Below are 19,814 nucleotides of genomic sequence, written 5' to 3' on the forward strand. Positions count from 1 at the left end.
ACAGGAGGCAAAGTTTCTGGTAGAATAACATTGTAGCTAAGGCACTGCCTTCTACTAGTGATTGCAACTATCATATGGACCATAAACAGTTTTTATGGATTAGTTTGGTCTCCCCCTGCCTGGCCTCTTATCCTCTCTTAGAGGTTATATTTTTTAACCCTTTCTCACACTTTCATTCATCTAGAAGTAAACCCTCATTTATACATTCATTTACACCCATCTACAAAGAAGTGTAAAAATAACAAATTATCAAGAATTGAATACATCAGCTTATAAAAACGAAACAACTGTCAACAAACAAACCAACCCCCTTCCTTCTCCCTCAAAACAAAAACCCTCAAAAGATTAGAGAGAAATGCACAAAATATCTAAATACCTCTTTGCTTTCTTCAAGATCTGATTCACTACTAAACTCCTCTGTGTTCAGATTTTCAAAGTCGGATTCACCCACAGCAATGGGCACTGTCACAGTGAGGCTTGGGTTGTTTATGAATGACATGTAATCACTTTCATCAATTATGTATTTTTCCACACTGCTGCCTGTGCCTATACCACTGGTGGTTCCATTCACATCTTTAATATAATCATGATCCTTGCTCAGTTCCACAGTTGTATGGTTAGAAATACAGCTATTTTTGTTGTTCAGATCTTCAAGTGGTTTGATTTCATCTAAAGCTTTTTGTTTTTTAACAAAAGCTTTTTGGATGAATTCACGTGCTTTTCTTTTCACATAATCAATGCCTTTCTGCATTCTTGCTACAGCAATTTGGAGATTATTCATTTCATTATCATCGTCTGTCACAGCAAGGTTGTCCGCACTAAACGAACTCAAGAGCAAGGCCAAAAATAGGTTCAATACCTGTAGAAAGATAAAAAAAAAGAAAAGAAAAAAAAAAAGGATGTTCTAGACTTTATCCCAACAAATAACATTTATTTTATTAAAAAATGTCATATTAGTGACTTCAAAGACTGAGATCCCAATAATTCACCATAAACAAAAAAGTACCCTCAAAATTTTTTCTCTTCTCCACAAAAATCCAAGCTTATTTAATTTAGCTTAGGTCCTGCTCATCATTCAAAAAATATTCCTACAACTGACTAATATCTATAAATGTGTCTTTAAATCCCCACAGTAAATAAATATTTTGGTGCCAAGTCTTATAATCTAAAAATGAAGAGATCAGATTTGCTATTCAACATCATTAAAAAGTTTAATCTATTCCATCACACAGTAGAAATTAGATATTTAGGTGACTAATCATATGGGATAAATAATAAAAAAATCCACAACGAACAGGCTATAAAGAGTGGCAAATCTAAAATTATTTGTGGCACAAAATATTTACAAAGAGCCAAAAGACAAATTAGTCACATTTTTGAGTGCTCACTCTAACATTCTCAGGATTTTGATATTGCAGAATACTTTGTTCTCTATCCAAAAAAGCTCTTAAGCTTGACTTTAGGCATTGCTTGAAACCACCTGCTTAAGTGCTTCTTTGAAGCAGCGCCAGAGCACCTAGTTTACTTCAGGACTGAGACCTCTCTATTGCCAAATAATTTTTTGCTGATGCTTTGATTACATACCACCAGGTTTCCAATCACCATGACCATCATGAAGACAGTAAGGCACATGGCTTGGCCAGCAACCTCCATGCAGTCCCACATCGTTTCTATCCATTCTCCACACAGCACTCGGAATACAATCAGGAAAGAGTGGAAAAAATCTTGCATGTGCCAGCGTGGAAGGACACAGTCACTTGCAATTTTGCAGACACATTCCTTGTAGTTTTTCCCAAACAGTTGCATCCCAACCACAGCGAAAATGAACACAATGATGGCCAGCACCAGGGTCAGATTGCCCAGAGCTCCCACAGAATTACCGATAATTTTTATCAACATATTTAGAGTTGGCCAAGATTTTGCCAATTTGAAAACTCGTAACTGGAAGAAAAGAAAAATATTGTTAGGACAATCAGAAAGACACAAAGGTATTTTAAAATTAATTTGTGGAAGGATATTACTGCAAAATATGCCCTGAGTATGACTGTTCAGATGGAATCATCTTGTCTAAAAGCATGTAGATGGAAGGTTCCCTTGAGAAAAATTTGTAAAGCTGGGGTTTGATACCCTCAAAGCATAGTTTTTGTCGAAGTCCAAAGATGCTACTTGTCATACTAAATGAAACTTAAAATCTAGGATACATCTGTTAAAATCATCTGGGCCATTTTTCAACTGGTATTTGTAGAGCATATCTATTCCTGTAATGCCAATCAGAGCACAATATATCTAGAGAGTTAATTTATTTCTGCATAGCAGGATGTTTAAATTGTGTATGTACAATAGATACATTGGAAATAGGCCCAGGGCACCCACTGCTGTCTGTTTGGATCTCTATAAATTCCCACTGAAGACAGTAAGATACCACAATTAAGAAGGATTTGCACTAATGAAAGTGACATCAGGATCAGTATCATGGGAAACATCAAGAAAACTTTCAAGGCAAAAATCAAATCATTTTAATGAAGCCCCATTGAAAAATCAGTGCAATTGATGCATATTTACCAGCCTGAATGATCGAAGAACTGATAGTCCTTCCACATCTGCAAGACCAAGCTCGACCAAGCTAAGGGTTACAATAAAACCATCAAAAATATTCCAGCCTTCCTGGAAATAATAGTAAGGATCCATTGCAATTATCTTGAGAAACATTTCTGCTGTGAAGATTCCAGTGAAGACCTGTGTTCAAAGTGCAGTTTGTTATTTCATTGTGAAATATACTACTACAGATTTAGTTGTTGTCTAGGTTTTTCATTCAAGATACATATCTGCAATGTCTTATACAGAACTGATACTTAAAAATAGTTATGTTTACTGATTTATTATGCCCACCTTCCCGTAGCAAGTACCATACAAACCAAGTCATTTTTCAATTAATTAAATTTTATACTATTCAAATTACATAAACTTCTTTTTTACAGCATTTATAATCCAATTTCAACTCTATCAGGATATAGACTTTCTCATGTACTGTACAAACAATACCCCAAATTTGATTTTCAGAATTTAAACCAGAATGCTTTCCAAGAAATTACACAGTATAACATCTTTCTTGGTATACGAATTACAAATGAGGTCAAATCTGAGACTCCAGAGGGGCAGCTTTGCTGGTATAATCTGCCATTCAGTTCAACACAGCTATGATTGTTTATACCAGATGAATAAATGGTACATTGTAATCTATCTCAGTTGATAGAGACACTGAGATACATTATAATATACTGAGATACAACAATCTGCTGAAGCTGAGTAACTTCTACCTGGCTGTTGCCAGTAAGTTCAGTGAAGCTTGTTGGTTCAATTGCTTTGATGTCAGGAATGAAAGAGCATTTAAGAATGCATTTTAAATAGGGTATTGCTGGTAATGGCTTCTCATCATGGGATCCTATGCTGAATGAAGTAGGAATCGTATTTAAGAGCCACCAAGGTAATGACCCTGAGTAGCTTTGAGAGAAGTCTCGGGAGAGTTTCCTGTAGGAGAGGAATGTACTAAAGCCACTGCTCAAGCCCTGCTCTGAAATGCTTTCTTTTTTTGGTTTCAATAACCTGTTTTCTAGCAAGCTGAACAGAAAATGGGACAGCTAAAGAGAATAACCTAACTGGGATAATCAGGAGATGGGAAAGAAGAGTCTGACTTGCTCTGCCTAGGAACACCAGTACTCAAGATAGATTTTGTTACAGTCTTTAAATACATTCTATATACAGACACTAGAGAGGGAAAGGTCACAAATTTTTAAGCTACAGGACTGGAATCCCTGAGGAAGACATAGGAATGATAAATACAGTTTGAAATGCTGACTAAGGTTCTTAATCAGGACAGGAAGGTTCTCAAGGAGTTTCATGCAACCCTCGAGAGCCTCTGTATTGCAGGAGGGGTTTATGTCAGGGAGCCCAAAACTGGAAGAGCATGGTGCTTATAGCCAGGTTCTCTCACATGCCCTTCGTAGTCAGATGTAAACTAAGATTTATATGGAATTTTCTTTAAGTATATGAAAATCAGCTATACAATTATCTATTAATTCTCCCTCCTAAGTCCTGTAGTTCTTTACATGATCTATTTTTTCCCTATTACAAAACAAGGATTATTAAAAATCCCACTATAAGAAATCAATTCTTAAAATAAGAAATAAAGTAGGACTGCAGCTGCAGATACTTTTATGTGATCAAACCTGTCAGTTCAAAAGCATGAGAGCTACAAGAAGTTAACTCCTAAAATCTTTAATAATTTATCTTTTTGAAGCAGAAGGGAGAAAATATAGATGACAACATGAGGAAAAATATCTTACTAATTATCTGAGGATAAAAACAATAAAAAAATATAAGAGGAAAAAGTACTGCGGGATATTTTTCACATGAAGTCTATAAAGAAAACAATCCCTTATTCACGTAAAAAGTTGTTTACAGAAGAAAATTCTACAAATGCTTTTAAATTGACATTTTAGCTATTGTAAACTTTTGCTCAGGAAACAGCAATTAAAAACACATTCATAATTTAAAGATTTGTATTGTATTGATTGGGAAATTTACACTACATTTATTTAGATAGTGCCTTTTTCATTGAACCAATGCATTTCCTGGTTTAGTAGTTACACAAATCAACTTCTCTTTAAAATGGACTTCACTTAATGCAGCATTGGAGCCAATTTTTAAATTTTTTATTTGATTTTGCAGAACACTGCAATATATTGATTTTACAGTATCCTAAGCTACATGAATCAGGGTTGGTGGTGAAATTTAAAAAAATGTTCTGATACTCATATCTGGAGATGAATAAATACACAATAATTCTATTTTAAAGAGTTAACCCCCCCCAGTTGTTAAAACTTCTTCTTTCAGGTTTTTTTCAGATATATTTCCTTACAAATTATGACATAAAAACCCAACAGACTTACCAGATTTCCAACTGAAAGTACATTATTGAATTCGTCGGTCATTGGATAATGTTCCATGGCCATAAAGAGTGTATTTAAAACAATGCAAATTGTAATAGCCAGGTCAACAAATGGGTCCATTACCACTAAGTTGACAATATGTTTTACTTTTAGCCAGTGCGGACTGCAGTCCCAGATCAAGAAAATATTTGCAAATTTATACCAACATGGTGGGCATTTCTGTCTTGATTCTTCAAGTTCTGTGGCAAAAGAAAGTTTAAAAAGGTAATTTTTAAATTGTGATTGCTCTAACACTCTCAACCCTATATGAATTGTACCAGTCAAGTTGTCAACCTGTACTGGTGCTGATTAACTTCCCATAAGCCTCCTTCCTACAGGGTTTTTCAAGAAAGTATTTAAAAATTGCTATCAAATATATTTACTATGTTCAAAGCTTATCACTGTGCCAATCAGCATCAATTTATGCATTGATTTGTATTATGTATTTAATTTTTCCTTGATTACTCTAAGCCTGTTTCTTCCATCTACTGTTATGGTATGTAAATATTTTTATTTTGAAATTTGTAAAATTTAGGTAAAAATTTTCATTCCTAGTTCAAGAAAAAAACATTTTTATCCCCTAGAATAGCACTTCTTTAAAGAGTAACTGAATAAATGTAGCTGCTAAAATACATATATATTTTAACAATAGTTGCATATGTTTGAAAAATGTTCAATTGCCTTTTTTTGTCCAATAATATATTTTAATTCCTATGCATAAGTATCCACTCAGTTATGAACATCTACATGAGTTAGATGGTGGCAAAATTATGAGATATAAATGCTTACGTATGTAATAACTTTAATGCTTACTAATGTAATAACCTTAATAAATAAAGACCTTTGAGTTTGCTAATAAATATGGCCCAGTTTCTGGGATGATATCTGTTACTTAAGCTATTTTAAATCAGTTTTTAGGTTTCAACTCAAATTTTCAGAAATCCATGGGAAAACCAATGTTAAATATTAAGCTATGCATAGCACACACCTTCCACAGTGTTTGTGAGGATGCTAGCAATACTCATGGCTCGCTCCCTTAAAGCTGGATCTTCCAGGAAGTCCATAGAAACATGAAAAGAACCTGATATTCTCTTCCTCATTTCTGTTTCTGTCGTGGTGCCCTGTACAGAGAACAACAGTAGGTGAGACCATCTTGAAGAAACAATAAGTTAAGCAAATACTATATAACCCTGTTATTAAGATCTTAGTTTGGGTACGTGCTTCGTGCACTTCATTTTTTATTATGTCGGACTTTTATTACTTTTTAGTATCTTTTAAGTAATTTTAAAAAGGCATTAGGCCATAGTTATCTACTGTTCAGGATTGAGAGAGAGTTTATTCACTTTTGCATTTCTTTCCTTCAAAATATGAAAAACCATTAAAAGAAATGGAAAAGCATTGAGTTCAAAATATTGCAAAAAATTTTGCAAACTGTAGTATTTTTTCCTTGCTCCTGCTGACAGAATATTCAGGGGTTTGTAACATAACAATCTTTTCCCCTAAGCAAACTGTAGTAAGTAAGAAAAGTCTGACTTCCTCATGCTTCCTCATGCTACTATTTTTTAGCAATGTGAGTGGACAAATTTGAACTAAGCAAGAAATTTTTTTTAGACTTCTTCTCTTACCTTGTATACAGTAAGAGAATGGCAGCAATATGTGCTGCACATACATTCGCACAGACAATTGTATTTTTGGAAGTGTGTATTGAACTGTGATCTTCCAAGGAACTATTTGTTATCTATAGTACAGAACTCCACCAGATACGGATGGAAAATATACAGGTATGAGAAATAAATGATAATAAAGAATTGACAACTTCCTTACATTTTTAACCAGGCTGATAAGGAAGAATGTTATCAAAATTAACTCATAATGCTAATTTTGATAATGGTAATAGCAGTATCATATTGACTGCAGTTATATAACATTTCTATAATAATTTCAATTGTATGCCAACTATGATTGCTAGATGGACCTTTAGATTAGCTAAAGGAAAGTGTGGCAGACTAATACAGTCAAGCATAGCATTTTTATGAATGTGTAAGTTAATATTTTATTACTTGGAAACTGCGAATTGCATTTGTTAGTTATGAGAATCTTTGTGAGTAGATGCTTGGGTTGCAAACCTATCTAAGCTGTTTAATCTACTAAAGATTTTACAAGATGCAGGAGCATTCACAGCTTGACCAACCAGGGAGCATTGCCAAGGGTTCCATTCTGTAGAGAACACTGGCTGGTGCAGTAAGAAAAGGCCACCATGCCTGAGCTATTTAAAACTTTCTTACATTGTCATCAGTAGCTGGCTTATCTATTATCACCTCTGGCAGAAGCTGTCCAACGGGCGATGTAGGAACAGATGGTCCACCAACCAGGGAAACCACCCCATTGCAATCCACAGTGCTGTGCATCTTCCCATTCACTGGAAACACTGCCAGCATCCTGGATGACCTACTGGCCTGACTAATGTTACTGTTGCGCCGTTCACCGTGTCTGCGCGGCACAAAGAGGGAGTCTCTTCTGCTGTCGTTGTCTTCAAAAGTGCTGTGCTCATCATCAGCAAAGTCATTTTCTGATCCTACATCCTTTGCTCGACCTCTGAAGCTGAAAAGACTTGTTCTGCTGTTGCGCCTTGGGGAGAACAGGGAGCCGCGAATGCTCAACAAAGACTGTAGGCAAACAAAATATGTGATTATAATCTGAAATCCTCAAACTTATTGCTGTTGTTAGGTTAGCATAGGTTTTCTTTTTTTCTTAAATGAGAGTAACCATTTTACCCAGAAATTAAATGCTGCTGTGAATTTTTTTTATTTATTTCATTATATATATATTTTGCAGACAGAAATATCACTGTTCATGGGTTCTTTGGACAAAACCAGTGTTGAGCACTCCTTTCTCAGCTAGAGCTGCTGAACAGATTAGTTACATAATGCCCACCAAGATAAAAGGGAAATCTATACATTCACATTCTTTCATGTATGCAGCATCTTGTCCATAGTGAACAAATACTGGTTCAAACACCATTGAAGCAGGAGGAAAATATAATTCTATCATAATGGAAATATACTGTGGCATTTTAGTAAGTCTAGGTAATATATAATCATGCTAAAAAAAACCCCATAGAATCAATCAGAGAATATTTTAATATGATTTTTAAATAATCCTACTAGAAGAATAGGGATAATAGATTACATTTAATTCTGGGGTTTTTTTACCAGGCAGCTAGAGCACTTGCTCTCAAGAACTAGCAATACTAATAAAGCTTAGTAAAAATCTCAGTGCTTCCTTTGTTTAGGCAGCAGTACCAGGAAGACTAAAGTAGTTTTGCAACAGTTAATGATGCTTTAAATGTATGGTTTTACTAAAAATAATTGTATGCAATACCTGATGTGGAGAAGAATACTTCTTTTCATATGTCAGTCTATTGCCTTCAATAGACAATCGGAAACCTTTCCTTCTGATGCTGTCTTCTGACTCTGACTTGTGAAATTCATCCTCATCTTTTTCCTCTCCTCCAGATTGTTCTTTCTGTTTTCTTTTTTTCCTTCTGTTTCTCCTCTCCTTTGCACTCTTTGAGCTCAATTTTGATGCGTCTGAGGAACTTTCCGAGAGCCCTCCTGCTTCTCCTCCAGCACTAGGCTCCCTGGACTCTGCAGATGCTGTTACTGCTGCTGCTGCCACTGCTGCTGTCTGCCATGATGCAGAAAGAATTTATGTCACCGAGCAAACCATAACATAGGGGTTTTTTTTAAATTTACTTGTACATAATTTATAATCCAAATGTCCTGGATCATAACACTTTCTACAGGATATACTCTTCCTAGTTTTTTTTTTTTCTAATTATTATTACTCAATTGACTCAAGATATGTGTTGGTCATAACCTTCTTCCACTCTTCATGGGTAGATTTTAAATGCAGAAGTCTAATAAACTGTATTAATGACACCGGACTAGAAAAACATAGTGGATAATGTATATCTAGTCTTGAATATTCCTTCTTGATGGCTGAATCATTCACAATACAATGTCTTCAGGGCAGAATAGAAAACGTGTGAGCTAGCTCTGTGGCTGAAAGAACAATAGTATGTTTTACATCTCCACATTCAGAAAGCAGATGGTGAATATCTCTAGTAAACATTCACTTCTGCATTACTACACCATAAATTATACCTGAGCTGCTTCTTGTTGTTTCTTTAGTTGCTCCAGCATCTGCTGAAATTCTGCCTCTTTCTGCTCTGCTTCTTCCAAGGTTGCTTGATTCTGTTCTTCATAGGCCATGGCAACCACAGCCAGGATCAAGTTGATCAGATAGAAAGAGCCCAGAAAAATCACCAGAACAAAAAATATCATGTATGTCTTCCCAGCAGCACGCAGTGTCTGGAAATAATAATACATTTATAAGCAAGAATAGGTTAACAGAAGTACTGTTTTTCATATTGTTAAAATTAAGATAAGAAAATTTACTCTGGCTCTCTTGCATTATTGATACAAACATATTTAGTCTATTTTTAATTAAAAGTTTCTCACCAATTGATAAAGGTTTTCCCAGAAGTCTTGAGTCATCAAGCGAAATAGTGACAAGAAAGCCCAGCTGAAGGTGTCAAAACTTGTGTACCCATAATTGGGGTTTCTACCAGCTTTCACGCATGTATATCCTTCTGGGCACTGCCTACAAAGACAAACTGGATATTACCTATTTAGTAATTTTAATATTATCATCTGGATGTTGATGCATTCATATATGCAACCGGAACTGAAAAATAACATGCATTTTCCCACTGCTGTTCCTGTTACTTTTCAACCAGGTAGGAGCTACACTAATACAAAAATATTCATTCATTCACTCCAAGTTCATCTAACCAATCCACTGTGCTACACACAGTATAAAATCCTAGTATTTCTTATGTGAAAGGAAGTGGTCACTCAAAATATAGCCCCCCTTTCACTGCACAGCTACAGAACGTGAATCTAATTTGTACCCAGTGCAATAAGATGATGAAATTTGGTCTTACCCAGCATCAGAACTATTTCCACAAAGCAGAGCATCGTTTTGGCCTTCCAGAAAATAAAAATGACCTGTTTAGAAAAGAATGTTCAAAAAATTAGAATTCCAAATATAAAATTCATCTTAAAATTCTTTGAATTTTAATTAACACCCTAAAAGTGTTAAGGTGATTTCAGATGCAATTTTAAACAAGCAGCATTATTTTTTTCAGCAGGACCACAACTTTAGAGTAAATGATACGAATTTCAGTAAGTGCTATCACTCACAGCACTTACCGTTAAAATGCCAAAATGTCCTAAAAATTCTGTCAAATGCTTCTGAATGTAGATTCTCCCTTCCATCTGATCACTGAACTAAATCATGCTTGAGAAGTGTTTTTCCCCTCAAAGCACATGCCTACAGTTGCTAAACTCTTGATTTTTGGAAGAATTATCACAGGAGGGGCTTCCTCCTGTAGTAACGATGTCCCACTTGGTCACAGGCTTAAGGATGAAATTTATACAGGGTCAGACCACATTGCCCAGTATCCCATTCCTGGTGGAGACAGAAAACATTGCCTCAGGCTGTCTGTAAGGACAGGGCAGGGACATGGTGATGCTCCTTTGAGCACCTTGTCAGCTCCAAAACTTCTGAAGCACAGCAGCTTCAGAATTAAGTTGGTACCTTTTTGGCTTCCTGAGAAGATTTAAAGCCCACAAAGGATTTCTTTTCCATTGGACTGTCCTGTCGGATTCCCTTAAAATGATCTCATTTGAAATGCTACCAGCACAGCTGAGATTAAGCTTGACTCTGGCTGTGCTGACTGAGCTGCCCAAGCCAGGTTACTATAGACATTAATGAATTCTGAGTCTGAGAAGGTGTCACAAGCTGCTGGCTCAGCACATTGATTTGTTGCAGGAGGGACACAGTACCTGGGCCAGCTGCATCCCTCCATTTTGTGAAAAAAATTCACAATTTGGAAAAATTGTGCTTTAAACTGCATGTAGACCTTGTTCTGATACTCTGTGAAGGACTCATTTTCAGTGTCTGATGATATTAGATGCATCTTACAGAGAACAATCCGTGCTGTGTGAAGTGCACAGCCCTGTGTGCAGCTGCTGTCCCTCTGGGTTGGTGTGCATTGCAAAGCTGCCCTGTGCTGAAATACAGCTGTAAACAGTAAGCTGCCCACAACTGACCCTTAGGAAGCAAATCTTACTCTGCATTATGTCAGCTAATCATGATTAAAACATGCTGGAACATAACAGCTGATGGGAAGAATGCAAACCTGCTTTGATATAGTTTACATGGAGCAGTCAGTCATGATCAGTACTGCACCAGCCAAGCTGAACTGCTACAACAGGGTCTGCATTCAAGTTCTGTGCTACAGACAAGATGTGCTCTGTGAGCATGCTGTATTTGCCAGCTCCACAGGAAACATACAGGCTTTCTCTGAGTACACTGATACAACCAGGACAAGTGTTTACAATATTATCATGATAGGAAAGTTCTTATAACACACAAGCTGAGCAGCACTAGCATGTATCCCAAACTAGGTGCAAAATTTTGAATTGTGTTTTAACAAAGTAATGTGAAAAATCTCTCACTATATAAAAGGTATATGTTTGGCTCCCTTTAAATTGATTGGGAAATGGGAAAAAATCCCTTGTAGGTGAGCACTTTACTTCAAGAGGATTTATAGTTGTTTGGGTAAGCATAGGGAAATGACAGAATAATTGTTATTTCACAAAACAGATTGTGAGATTTCTTCTTCCCAGAAAAAAAATGTTTATGGAAAGTTTGCCAAGATAAACTTCAGCTTATCCAGAACTAAGTTTTTCAGATTTCCTATCTTGGAAAAAGAAAAAAAGGGAAAAAAAAAAGAGTGCTTGACTCATTATTGACAGGAACGCTTACATAAAGACCCTCTAAATGGCATCTTCAAAAATGAGCTCAGTGGCAAAATTAGGGTTTACCTGCCTTCTTAACACAGTACACACAACTAATAGCATAAACACTCCTCTAATTCCTACAAAATACAGTGCCATTGCACTGCTCCGAGCTGCAGGTAAGCTGCCTGCTGCCCTGTGATGCAGCTGGTTTCTGTATCCTGTCTGCCCAACTGCAAAAAGAGAGCAGGAAGCCATAAGAAGATAATTTTTCTCTTTGAAATTGCTGGTAAGCAAGGACAAGCTTAATAACTTCATAATAAGACTCATAATTTAATTATAAATTTCATAATACATATGAAATCCTGTGTGAATCTACCGAAGGCCCATGTAGCCATTCAATAAAGTACCGTCTGTAACTAATTCAATTCAGCTTTGTTTTCAGGGAGCTTCAGGTCTTTTTTAAATCAAATGAAATCAGAATCTGAGTTTATATATTCTGCATTAAAAAGTGAGGAAATAAAGTTAGGGCTTGAAGTCTAGGTCTTCACTAGGTCACTTTGCTTAGACTTCATTATACCCCATGGCATGGGATCTCCATGAATTCACATGTTCAAGTAAATTAAGTTTCACAAAAAATCTGATTTAAGAAATTCAGCTGGAAATCCATCATAGTCATTGCTCAGCTGTGTGATCACAGTTAGAAGCTGTCTTATTTCTCTTCAAAATTTGTCTGGCTTTGACTTGTAGCTATTGAACCTGTTATATCTTTGCCTGCTAGATCAAAGATATGTCTAGAATGAAATTTCTGTTCCCCATGAGGTTTTTTTTTTTCAACTGTGATCAAATCACCCCTTAAACCTTCTCTTTGATATGCTAAGTAGGCTGAGCTCCTGGTCTATCTTGGTATAAAGAATATTTCCCAACCCTTTAATCATTCTGCTCTTTTCTGAACATCCTCCATTTTTTCAACATTCTATCTAAATTGAACTTTATATAGTATTCCAGTAGCAAATGCAGTAGTGCTAAATACAGGGGTAATTCTGCCTTCCCAGTCAATAATTTATTTATGTGAACAGGATATTATTTAGCTTTTTGGCTGCAGAGTTTCAGCCTTAATTTGTCAGTCCTGGCTGCTCCACAGTGCCTTAGGTGCCTCAGCCTCTCTATTATTAAGGGCTTTCCAGCTGCATTCTATATCCTGCCTCTCTGTTGCTCTGCAGCCTTACACATAAGCTGCTGTGGAATAGTTTTCCAGAGCCTCTGTGGCACTATTTTTTCTATGTTCTCATGCTGTGTTTCATGTAATTATTCCTGTGACATCACACTTGCAAACACATTATTGCTGCAGCAGGAAGCAACTGTCCCTGGTCTGAAGTTCACCCCTCTTTCTCCCCCTTTTTCCTACTCCTTGCTTACAGCTTTTGGTTTCCATTAGGTGACCTAATAACATGCATGTACGAGCTTAAAAACCAAGCAGACATGCAGCACCCACTCTGATCAAAGTGCATTCCAATTAGTGTTAATAGCACAGTAAGAAGGAGAGAGCTGTAGGGAATTTGAGGAGATGCTAATGAAAACCTTACAGTTGCTATGGGAAAAGTATTGTAGAGTGATCACTGCTGCACTAAAAAGGATACCCAAGGGAGAAGACTTAACAGGGTATCCCACCACTTCTTTTGCAGCTGGTCACTGTGGTCAGTTCTGCCTTTCCTCTTCCCTTTTCTATCCCTCTCCCCCCTTTAGTTCTTAATTTACACCAAAAGTAACTTTCATTGTTAGAGATTATGTATGCCATCACTACAGTCTCTATGCATGCAAACCTGTCTCAACAGAACTGTGCAGCATTCATATGTAGGATAGGGAGCTTAGGTTTGTCCTCTCACATTTAACTACTGAAATGCATTTCTTTATCTACTCTCTGTATCTGCTCTGTATCAGCAAAACGGTTTGGAAAATCATACTTTGGGAAATTATCAAAGTGGAAAGATGCATCAAAACAACTTCTAAAGGCATTTGTCTAAGATTGCTGCTATTTAAGGTTTTAACTAATCTAGATTATTGAAGAATGCTTAACAAATTTACAAATTATACTGATCTGATAAGGATGGTGGTGAGTTTGAGGAAACAATTACAATTTAAAAGGTCCAGGACAGTTGGAGAGGTGGGCTGAAAAAATAAGGTGCTGTTCAGGTAGGAACAATGAACTGTGCAAACACAAAGTGAAAACTCAATGAGGTAGAAATCTGTAAAAGATTCGGGAGCAGGTAGACAACAAGCTGAACAATGCTACAGTTCCAAACAACAGCAAGCTATATAGGATAAATGAAATAGAAGTATAAGCCACTATGCTACCACATCATCCTTCTTCTCTGCTTAGTACTCCTTATGTGGAGGAGAAATGCCTAGATGTGGATACTGTACTTTAAAAAGGATATTTATGAACAAGAAAGAATCCAGATGAGAGATCAACATCTAGAAAATACACTGTAGGAGAAAATGGTTCATGATCTGGGTTGTTTGAAATAAAAGAAGACTGAAAGAGGAGAGAATACAGCATGGAAACATAAGAGTAGTCTCTAAATACTTCAGAGATGGTGATTAATAGGAGGGAATAATTTGGTTTTGATGATTTTGTTGCAGTTGATAAGAACAATAAGTTCTTATCAATAAATTTTAAGCATAAATTTTAGCAGGAAAAACTGTTAGACTTCAAAAAATTCCCTTTCTAATAATAATGACAGTGAAGGACAAGAATGGATGGATTATGAAAATACTGAGGACTTCATCACTGGACTTCTCACTTTATGTCAGAAGTCTCTGATATCTGTCAGAAATGACACAGCATGCTACTGCTGATCTTGCTTTGGAGAATCGGAAAGGAAAATGTTTAAGACTATTAAGTAATTTTAAGACTCCTTTGAACTCCTTTCTGTCTCAGGTAAGATGTGAATTTGGCAGATGGAGCTGAGAAAAAGAGCTATATCAAGTAGTGAGACCATGTTCCGTGTTTCCTCTTCCACGCAGGCCTTTGGAGCAGATCTATGAGAGAGAGAGAGAACACTTCTCCTGCTCTGTCTTAACTAAGTGTATTATCCCCTCCTCTCCTTACTTCTAAGAACTGGGTCAGCCACAAACAGTGACAATTCTGCAGACAATACTTACTTTCATCTTCAATGTACCCCTTCCAGTCAAATGGAGCCACTGTTGAATTAACCAGTGTACCATTTTCACCTATGGTGCTGTTAAGCTGGGAAGTTATATTTGTTTCCAAAGTAAAGTTTTCTGGAGGCCACTGCAGGCATTTATTTCTCAAGTTGCCCATGAACAACTGTAGCCCTATCAGTGCAAATACACTCAGACAAAACACAGTCAGGATCATCACATCCGAGAGCTTCTTCACAGACTGAATTAGGGCTCCCACAATAGTCTTCAAGCCTGCAAATGGAAAGGAATTTTTATTCTGATGTTGGAAAGTTTTTCAAAGCATAAAAATGTCAGTATTCCCCACTAAAGTCACAGATTTCATGCATAAGCCCAAATAAATGATTGTAATGTCTGTGAAATAACATTTTTGTGAAGAGCTTTTTCATTTGTGAAAATGAATAAATAGCTGACATTTATGTTCATTTGAAACTGTGAATGGAATGAGTTGCATATATTTCAAAACACTTGTTTTAATGATAAAACAAGCAACTATTCTTTTTTCATGCTGTACATGAATGTCACATAAAAGTCTTCTTACTTTTCATTTGTCAATACCTCTTGCTCCAAACCTTTGCTACTATCAGTTTTATAACATACTAGATTTAGAAGACAGTAGTAAAAAGCCTGTTCAACAATAAATGAGATTAAAATATAATGCTATAAAACTGGAAATGGTTTGGAAAATTGTAGATTTTAAGATAATAAATCCCCCATGCAATGCCCATGCTATTCTTTATTATCTTATTCCTTCATCTTCTTACTAAGTCAACATTTCAGACAGTTCAATTTTTTACACACAAATATTCACAACAGATACCACATAACATCATGTAGGTAGGATACACATGGGTAAGAAAACTTCAGGGATACTGATATTCGTTGAATGTGGAGAAGAAAGCTTGACGTCATACGATGCAAACCACACACACTGTGTACTGCAATGTCTCATGCAAGAATCTGTTAAACTCAAAGGCTGATTTCAAAAGGAAAGTGCTCATGTTAAAAAGCAAAGAATCAGAGATTTCAGTGAATTCTGATATCGCCTGATTCCTTCTTTTTTTGGTGGAAAGAAATAAGATGTTTAAAAAAATATGAATTTCATTTCAATGAATTAAAATCAGCCTCAGTGTTTAACCTCTCTCTCACCTGGAATGACTGATATTGTTTTCAAAGCTCGGAGAACTCTGAATGTTCTCAACGCTGAGACATTGCCCAGGTCCACAAACTCTGTCACATATCTGTAATAGGGGAGTTCACACACAAACACAATGACAGGATAAAAAGGAACAGTTGGGAGGTACAAGGGGCCTAACACCTTACACCAGTTACTTCTTACCTGGAATTACAGAAATAGTTTTCAAAGCTCTCAATACTCTGAAAGTTCGAAGAGCTGAAAGATTGCCTAGGTTTACAAATTCTGTTACATACCTGTAGGATTAAATCACAGTTATTCAGAATTTAGGCAAAGTTTATGCTACTTACTTGGGTCTTTCATCAAGACCGCTTTGGCGTTTTTAGCAAAAAACTTAAATAGCAACAGTCAGAGGTTTACCTTTCACTGCAGTTTGCCTTGCATTAATACACTTTCAGAGCCTTCAGTTAAATTAAACGTCTCTGAAGTGAACTGTACTGATTTTACTTTGAAAGCCTAAAATTTATCTAGACTAGATTGGTAAGTTTGGAGAATGAAGTCAAAGTGAAGCTCCTTTTCTGCTCCGGAAAAAAAAAAAATGCAGGACATGAAATTAGCCTCTCTAATACTAGCTGTACTAATGGCTTCTGCAGTATTTATGTTTACATCAAAATATGCATTTTAGAATGTAAAAATTGGTTTAGACAACAGTAAATTCATACAAGATTTTCCATTTAACAAATTGATATGTATTGATACTAATTTCATGCCCTTTTTGCCCTTCACTTCCAAAGAAAAAGCAAAAAACAAAAACTTACGCAAAGGTAATGACAGTGAAATCAAGCCAGTTCCATGGATCTCGAAGAAAAGTAAAATCTTCTAAGCAAAAGCCCCTTGCAATGATTTTTATTAGTGACTCAAATGTGTAAATTCCAGTGAACGTATACCTAAAAAATATAGGAAAAATTTAATCAAAATAAGTAACAACATTTTACATTGATATTCTGGCAGAAACATGACGATCAAACAAAAGAGTTTTTTATTTCAAAACTGTAGAAGAAACAAAGTAAATAAGCAATTTCTTCTAAAATGCATTGTGTCCATGATAGATACTTGTGTATTTACATGCATTAGTTGTGACCTGTTGTCGAAGTATAGCAGTGCTGGTCTTGTACAAAAATCAAAATAAACAAATCCATAAAATAGATAACATATTAAAAATCTATTAGTGGCATTCAGTCTAAAAATATGCAACACTAACATTACTGTTAACTGTGTAAGCTGTGGGCATAAGTTACTGGATACTGTCTGAATCATTAACATCTAAAACATCTAGTATTGACTCAAAAGAGGGAAGAACACAAGCATGCACTGAATTCTCACTTTAGTAATACTTTTACTTATATGCTGTTCTTAACTAACATGTACATATAGGTGCCCATGGTTCTGCTACTAATGCAGTGGTGTAAGGGAAGGGTAAAAACATTGCGTAGGTGCTAAATCATGAAGAGAGAAAACTAGTGGAATCTCAGGAGTACACTATCTGTAAACAACTTTGATTCTTGCCACCCTATTGTTTCTACCAGAATTTAAATAATTATTCAACATTTCTACATAGTTTAGAAAAGAAAGAGTAGTAGTGCCTCAGAATAGTTCCTGCAAGCACACCTTACACTGCAGTTATTGGCATGCTGACTTCTAGAGGAACAGCCAAAGTTATATTTAAATAATATGCAACTTACTCTACATTCTTTGTCCAGTCTGGAGGGTTACTCATGGTCATAAATACGCAGTTGGTCAAAATAGTGCACATGATAAGCATGCTGAATAATGTAGATATAGTTAAGGAAAACACAACAGTAATTCACACAATATCACATCAATCATATATCTTACATACAGTAAAATATTGCCATTTACACAAATCTTTTAGACTTTCATAAACATTGACATACGTTTTGCTTAATCTCATAGTTGACATACGTTTTGCTTAATCTCATAGTTTTCAGTTTAGCATGTTAAACTTTACTATTAGTCTTGATTTGTTGATGCTCTGATGTTGATCTGTTGGCGTCCTCATGTTTTGTTTTCAGCTGCTACTGAAAGGTGAAGGAAATGGCTCTCATACCCTGGGAGGCAGTACCAGTTGAGCAACAGCCAAAACTGAAACACCTTGTAGAAGAATACAGTTTGCCTTATGTACCTGGCATGACTGAATAAGTGTTAGTCTTTCAGTTCTACAGGTTTGGTACTAAACTCAAGAGCTGGCGTATGCAAGGTAAAAAACATTTCTCCTCTTTACCCTGGGTCAGAGTTGAGCTGAGTCAGTGCCATTCCAGCACCCAGCACAGCCAGGCTGTCAAAAACAGAACAAAACACAGAATAGTTTTTAATTGTTGAAGTGACCACATTCCATGTTTCCCTAACACTAGCTTAGCAGTGCATGCTTCAGTCAGTGAAATAGAAATCCACAAAGAGCTCTCAGATTAAGGTGAATAATTTTCCAATATTACTTTTGGGCTCTCTCAAAACATGGGTTAGTGGCAAAGGCAGCCTCTAGTTCTACCAATGCTGTAATTTGAAACTGGTTCAATAGTACCTCGTGGTCAATTGCTTAAAAAGCATGGAAAACGGGTGGAGATTAAAACTGGTGAAAATTAATTTCCATGTGAAGTTTCAGCAAGGAGCATTTAGGTGTTTTGGAACTATGAACCCCAGACTCAGAGGGGCTGGTGCTAGGGAGCTCAGACAGTTCACTGGGGCTTCATTACATTCAACTCAATGTTCTCGGTTTACCAGATCACTGGCTCTACAGACATTACAATCCTTCCCTTTTTGTGACAATAAACTCAATTATTCAAACATTAGGAAATACTGAAGTAACCAAACTAGATGAAAACTTGACTCAAAATGGCCACATGATGGCAGCAAAAAATCTCTGCTACACATTTATACCAAATGCTTAATTCTTATTTTTTCTCTAGTCATCTCTCTAACTGAGGTGTTTCTTAAAAATAGTTGCATCAGCATAACTGACAAAGAAGCTAGTTTAAACTGAAGAAAGCTAATCATAGCTAAATTTGAATCTGAGAGACCAGGACTTAATTATTTTTATTTTTTTAAAATCAAGTAGATAGCATGTTGTTGTTCGGGGTATACTTTCATACCATGGACAAAACTAAAATGAAACAAAAACCAAACCAACCAACCACTACCACCACTCCGAAACTCAAACCAAAAACCCAACCCTTTATTCTAGGAGGAATAGGAGAAGTAACCTTCTGGTCTAAACTTGTCAGAAGATTGGTGTGATCATTAAGATCGTTGCTTACAGCTACTGAAAAACTCAAACTTGAGCATACCTTTTTGAATAAACAGTCAAATCACAGGGAAGGATTTAGCTGTCTGATTCCCATAGATAGGTGTGTGACCTTTGTCTAAATACCTGACCCAGCAGTGAATATTTTTATCTATTTCAGTAAGTGACTTAACTAGTTTTTGAAGATCATGTTGTCATACGAGCTTTGTACAGTAAAAATTGTCCAATGCCTTAGAATAAATTATTGGAATGCCTTACAATGCTTTTCATCACAGTCCACAGACAGCTCTAAAGAGTCT

The 19,814-nt window shown here is 36.1% G+C and overlaps 1 protein-coding gene across 6 annotated transcripts in view; it reads right to left on the bottom strand.

Annotated features, from left to right (window-relative positions):
- Positions 1-19,814, bottom strand: part of LOC103764132 (sodium channel protein type 1 subunit alpha) — a 90,410-nt gene that overhangs the window by 32,494 nt on the left and 38,102 nt on the right. For 3 of the 6 annotated variants that reach the window (XM_029959810.1, XM_008931001.4, XM_029959809.1), the window contains 14 exons: positions 17,939-18,028; positions 17,015-17,143; positions 16,211-16,302; positions 15,023-15,295; positions 9,997-10,060; positions 9,512-9,653; positions 9,155-9,361; positions 8,370-8,675; positions 7,274-7,654; positions 5,977-6,109; positions 4,950-5,188; positions 2,563-2,736; positions 1,585-1,941; positions 377-859 (listed from right to left, as the gene is read on the bottom strand). In XM_029959810.1, coding sequence (XP_029815670.1) covers positions 377-859; positions 1,585-1,941; positions 2,563-2,736; positions 4,950-5,188; positions 5,977-6,109; positions 7,274-7,654; positions 8,370-8,675; positions 9,155-9,361; positions 9,512-9,653; positions 9,997-10,060; positions 15,023-15,295; positions 16,211-16,302; positions 17,015-17,143; positions 17,939-18,028 — 3,070 coding nt within the window. Of the gene's footprint in view, positions 1-376; positions 860-1,584; positions 1,942-2,562; positions 2,737-4,949; positions 5,189-5,976; positions 6,110-7,273; positions 7,655-8,369; positions 8,676-9,154; positions 9,362-9,511; positions 9,654-9,996; positions 10,061-15,022; positions 15,296-16,210; positions 16,303-16,400; positions 16,493-17,014; positions 17,144-17,938; positions 18,029-19,814 lie in introns of all 6 variants that reach the window. The other 3 variants (XM_029959813.1, XM_029959811.1, XM_029959812.1) reach the window with 3 other exon arrangements.

This window comes from Manacus vitellinus, unplaced genomic scaffold (genome assembly GCF_001715985.3).
Source record: "Manacus vitellinus isolate BGI_N305 unplaced genomic scaffold, ASM171598v3 scaffold_22_pilon, whole genome shotgun sequence".
NCBI classification, from domain to species: Eukaryota; Metazoa; Chordata; class Aves; order Passeriformes; family Pipridae; genus Manacus; species Manacus vitellinus.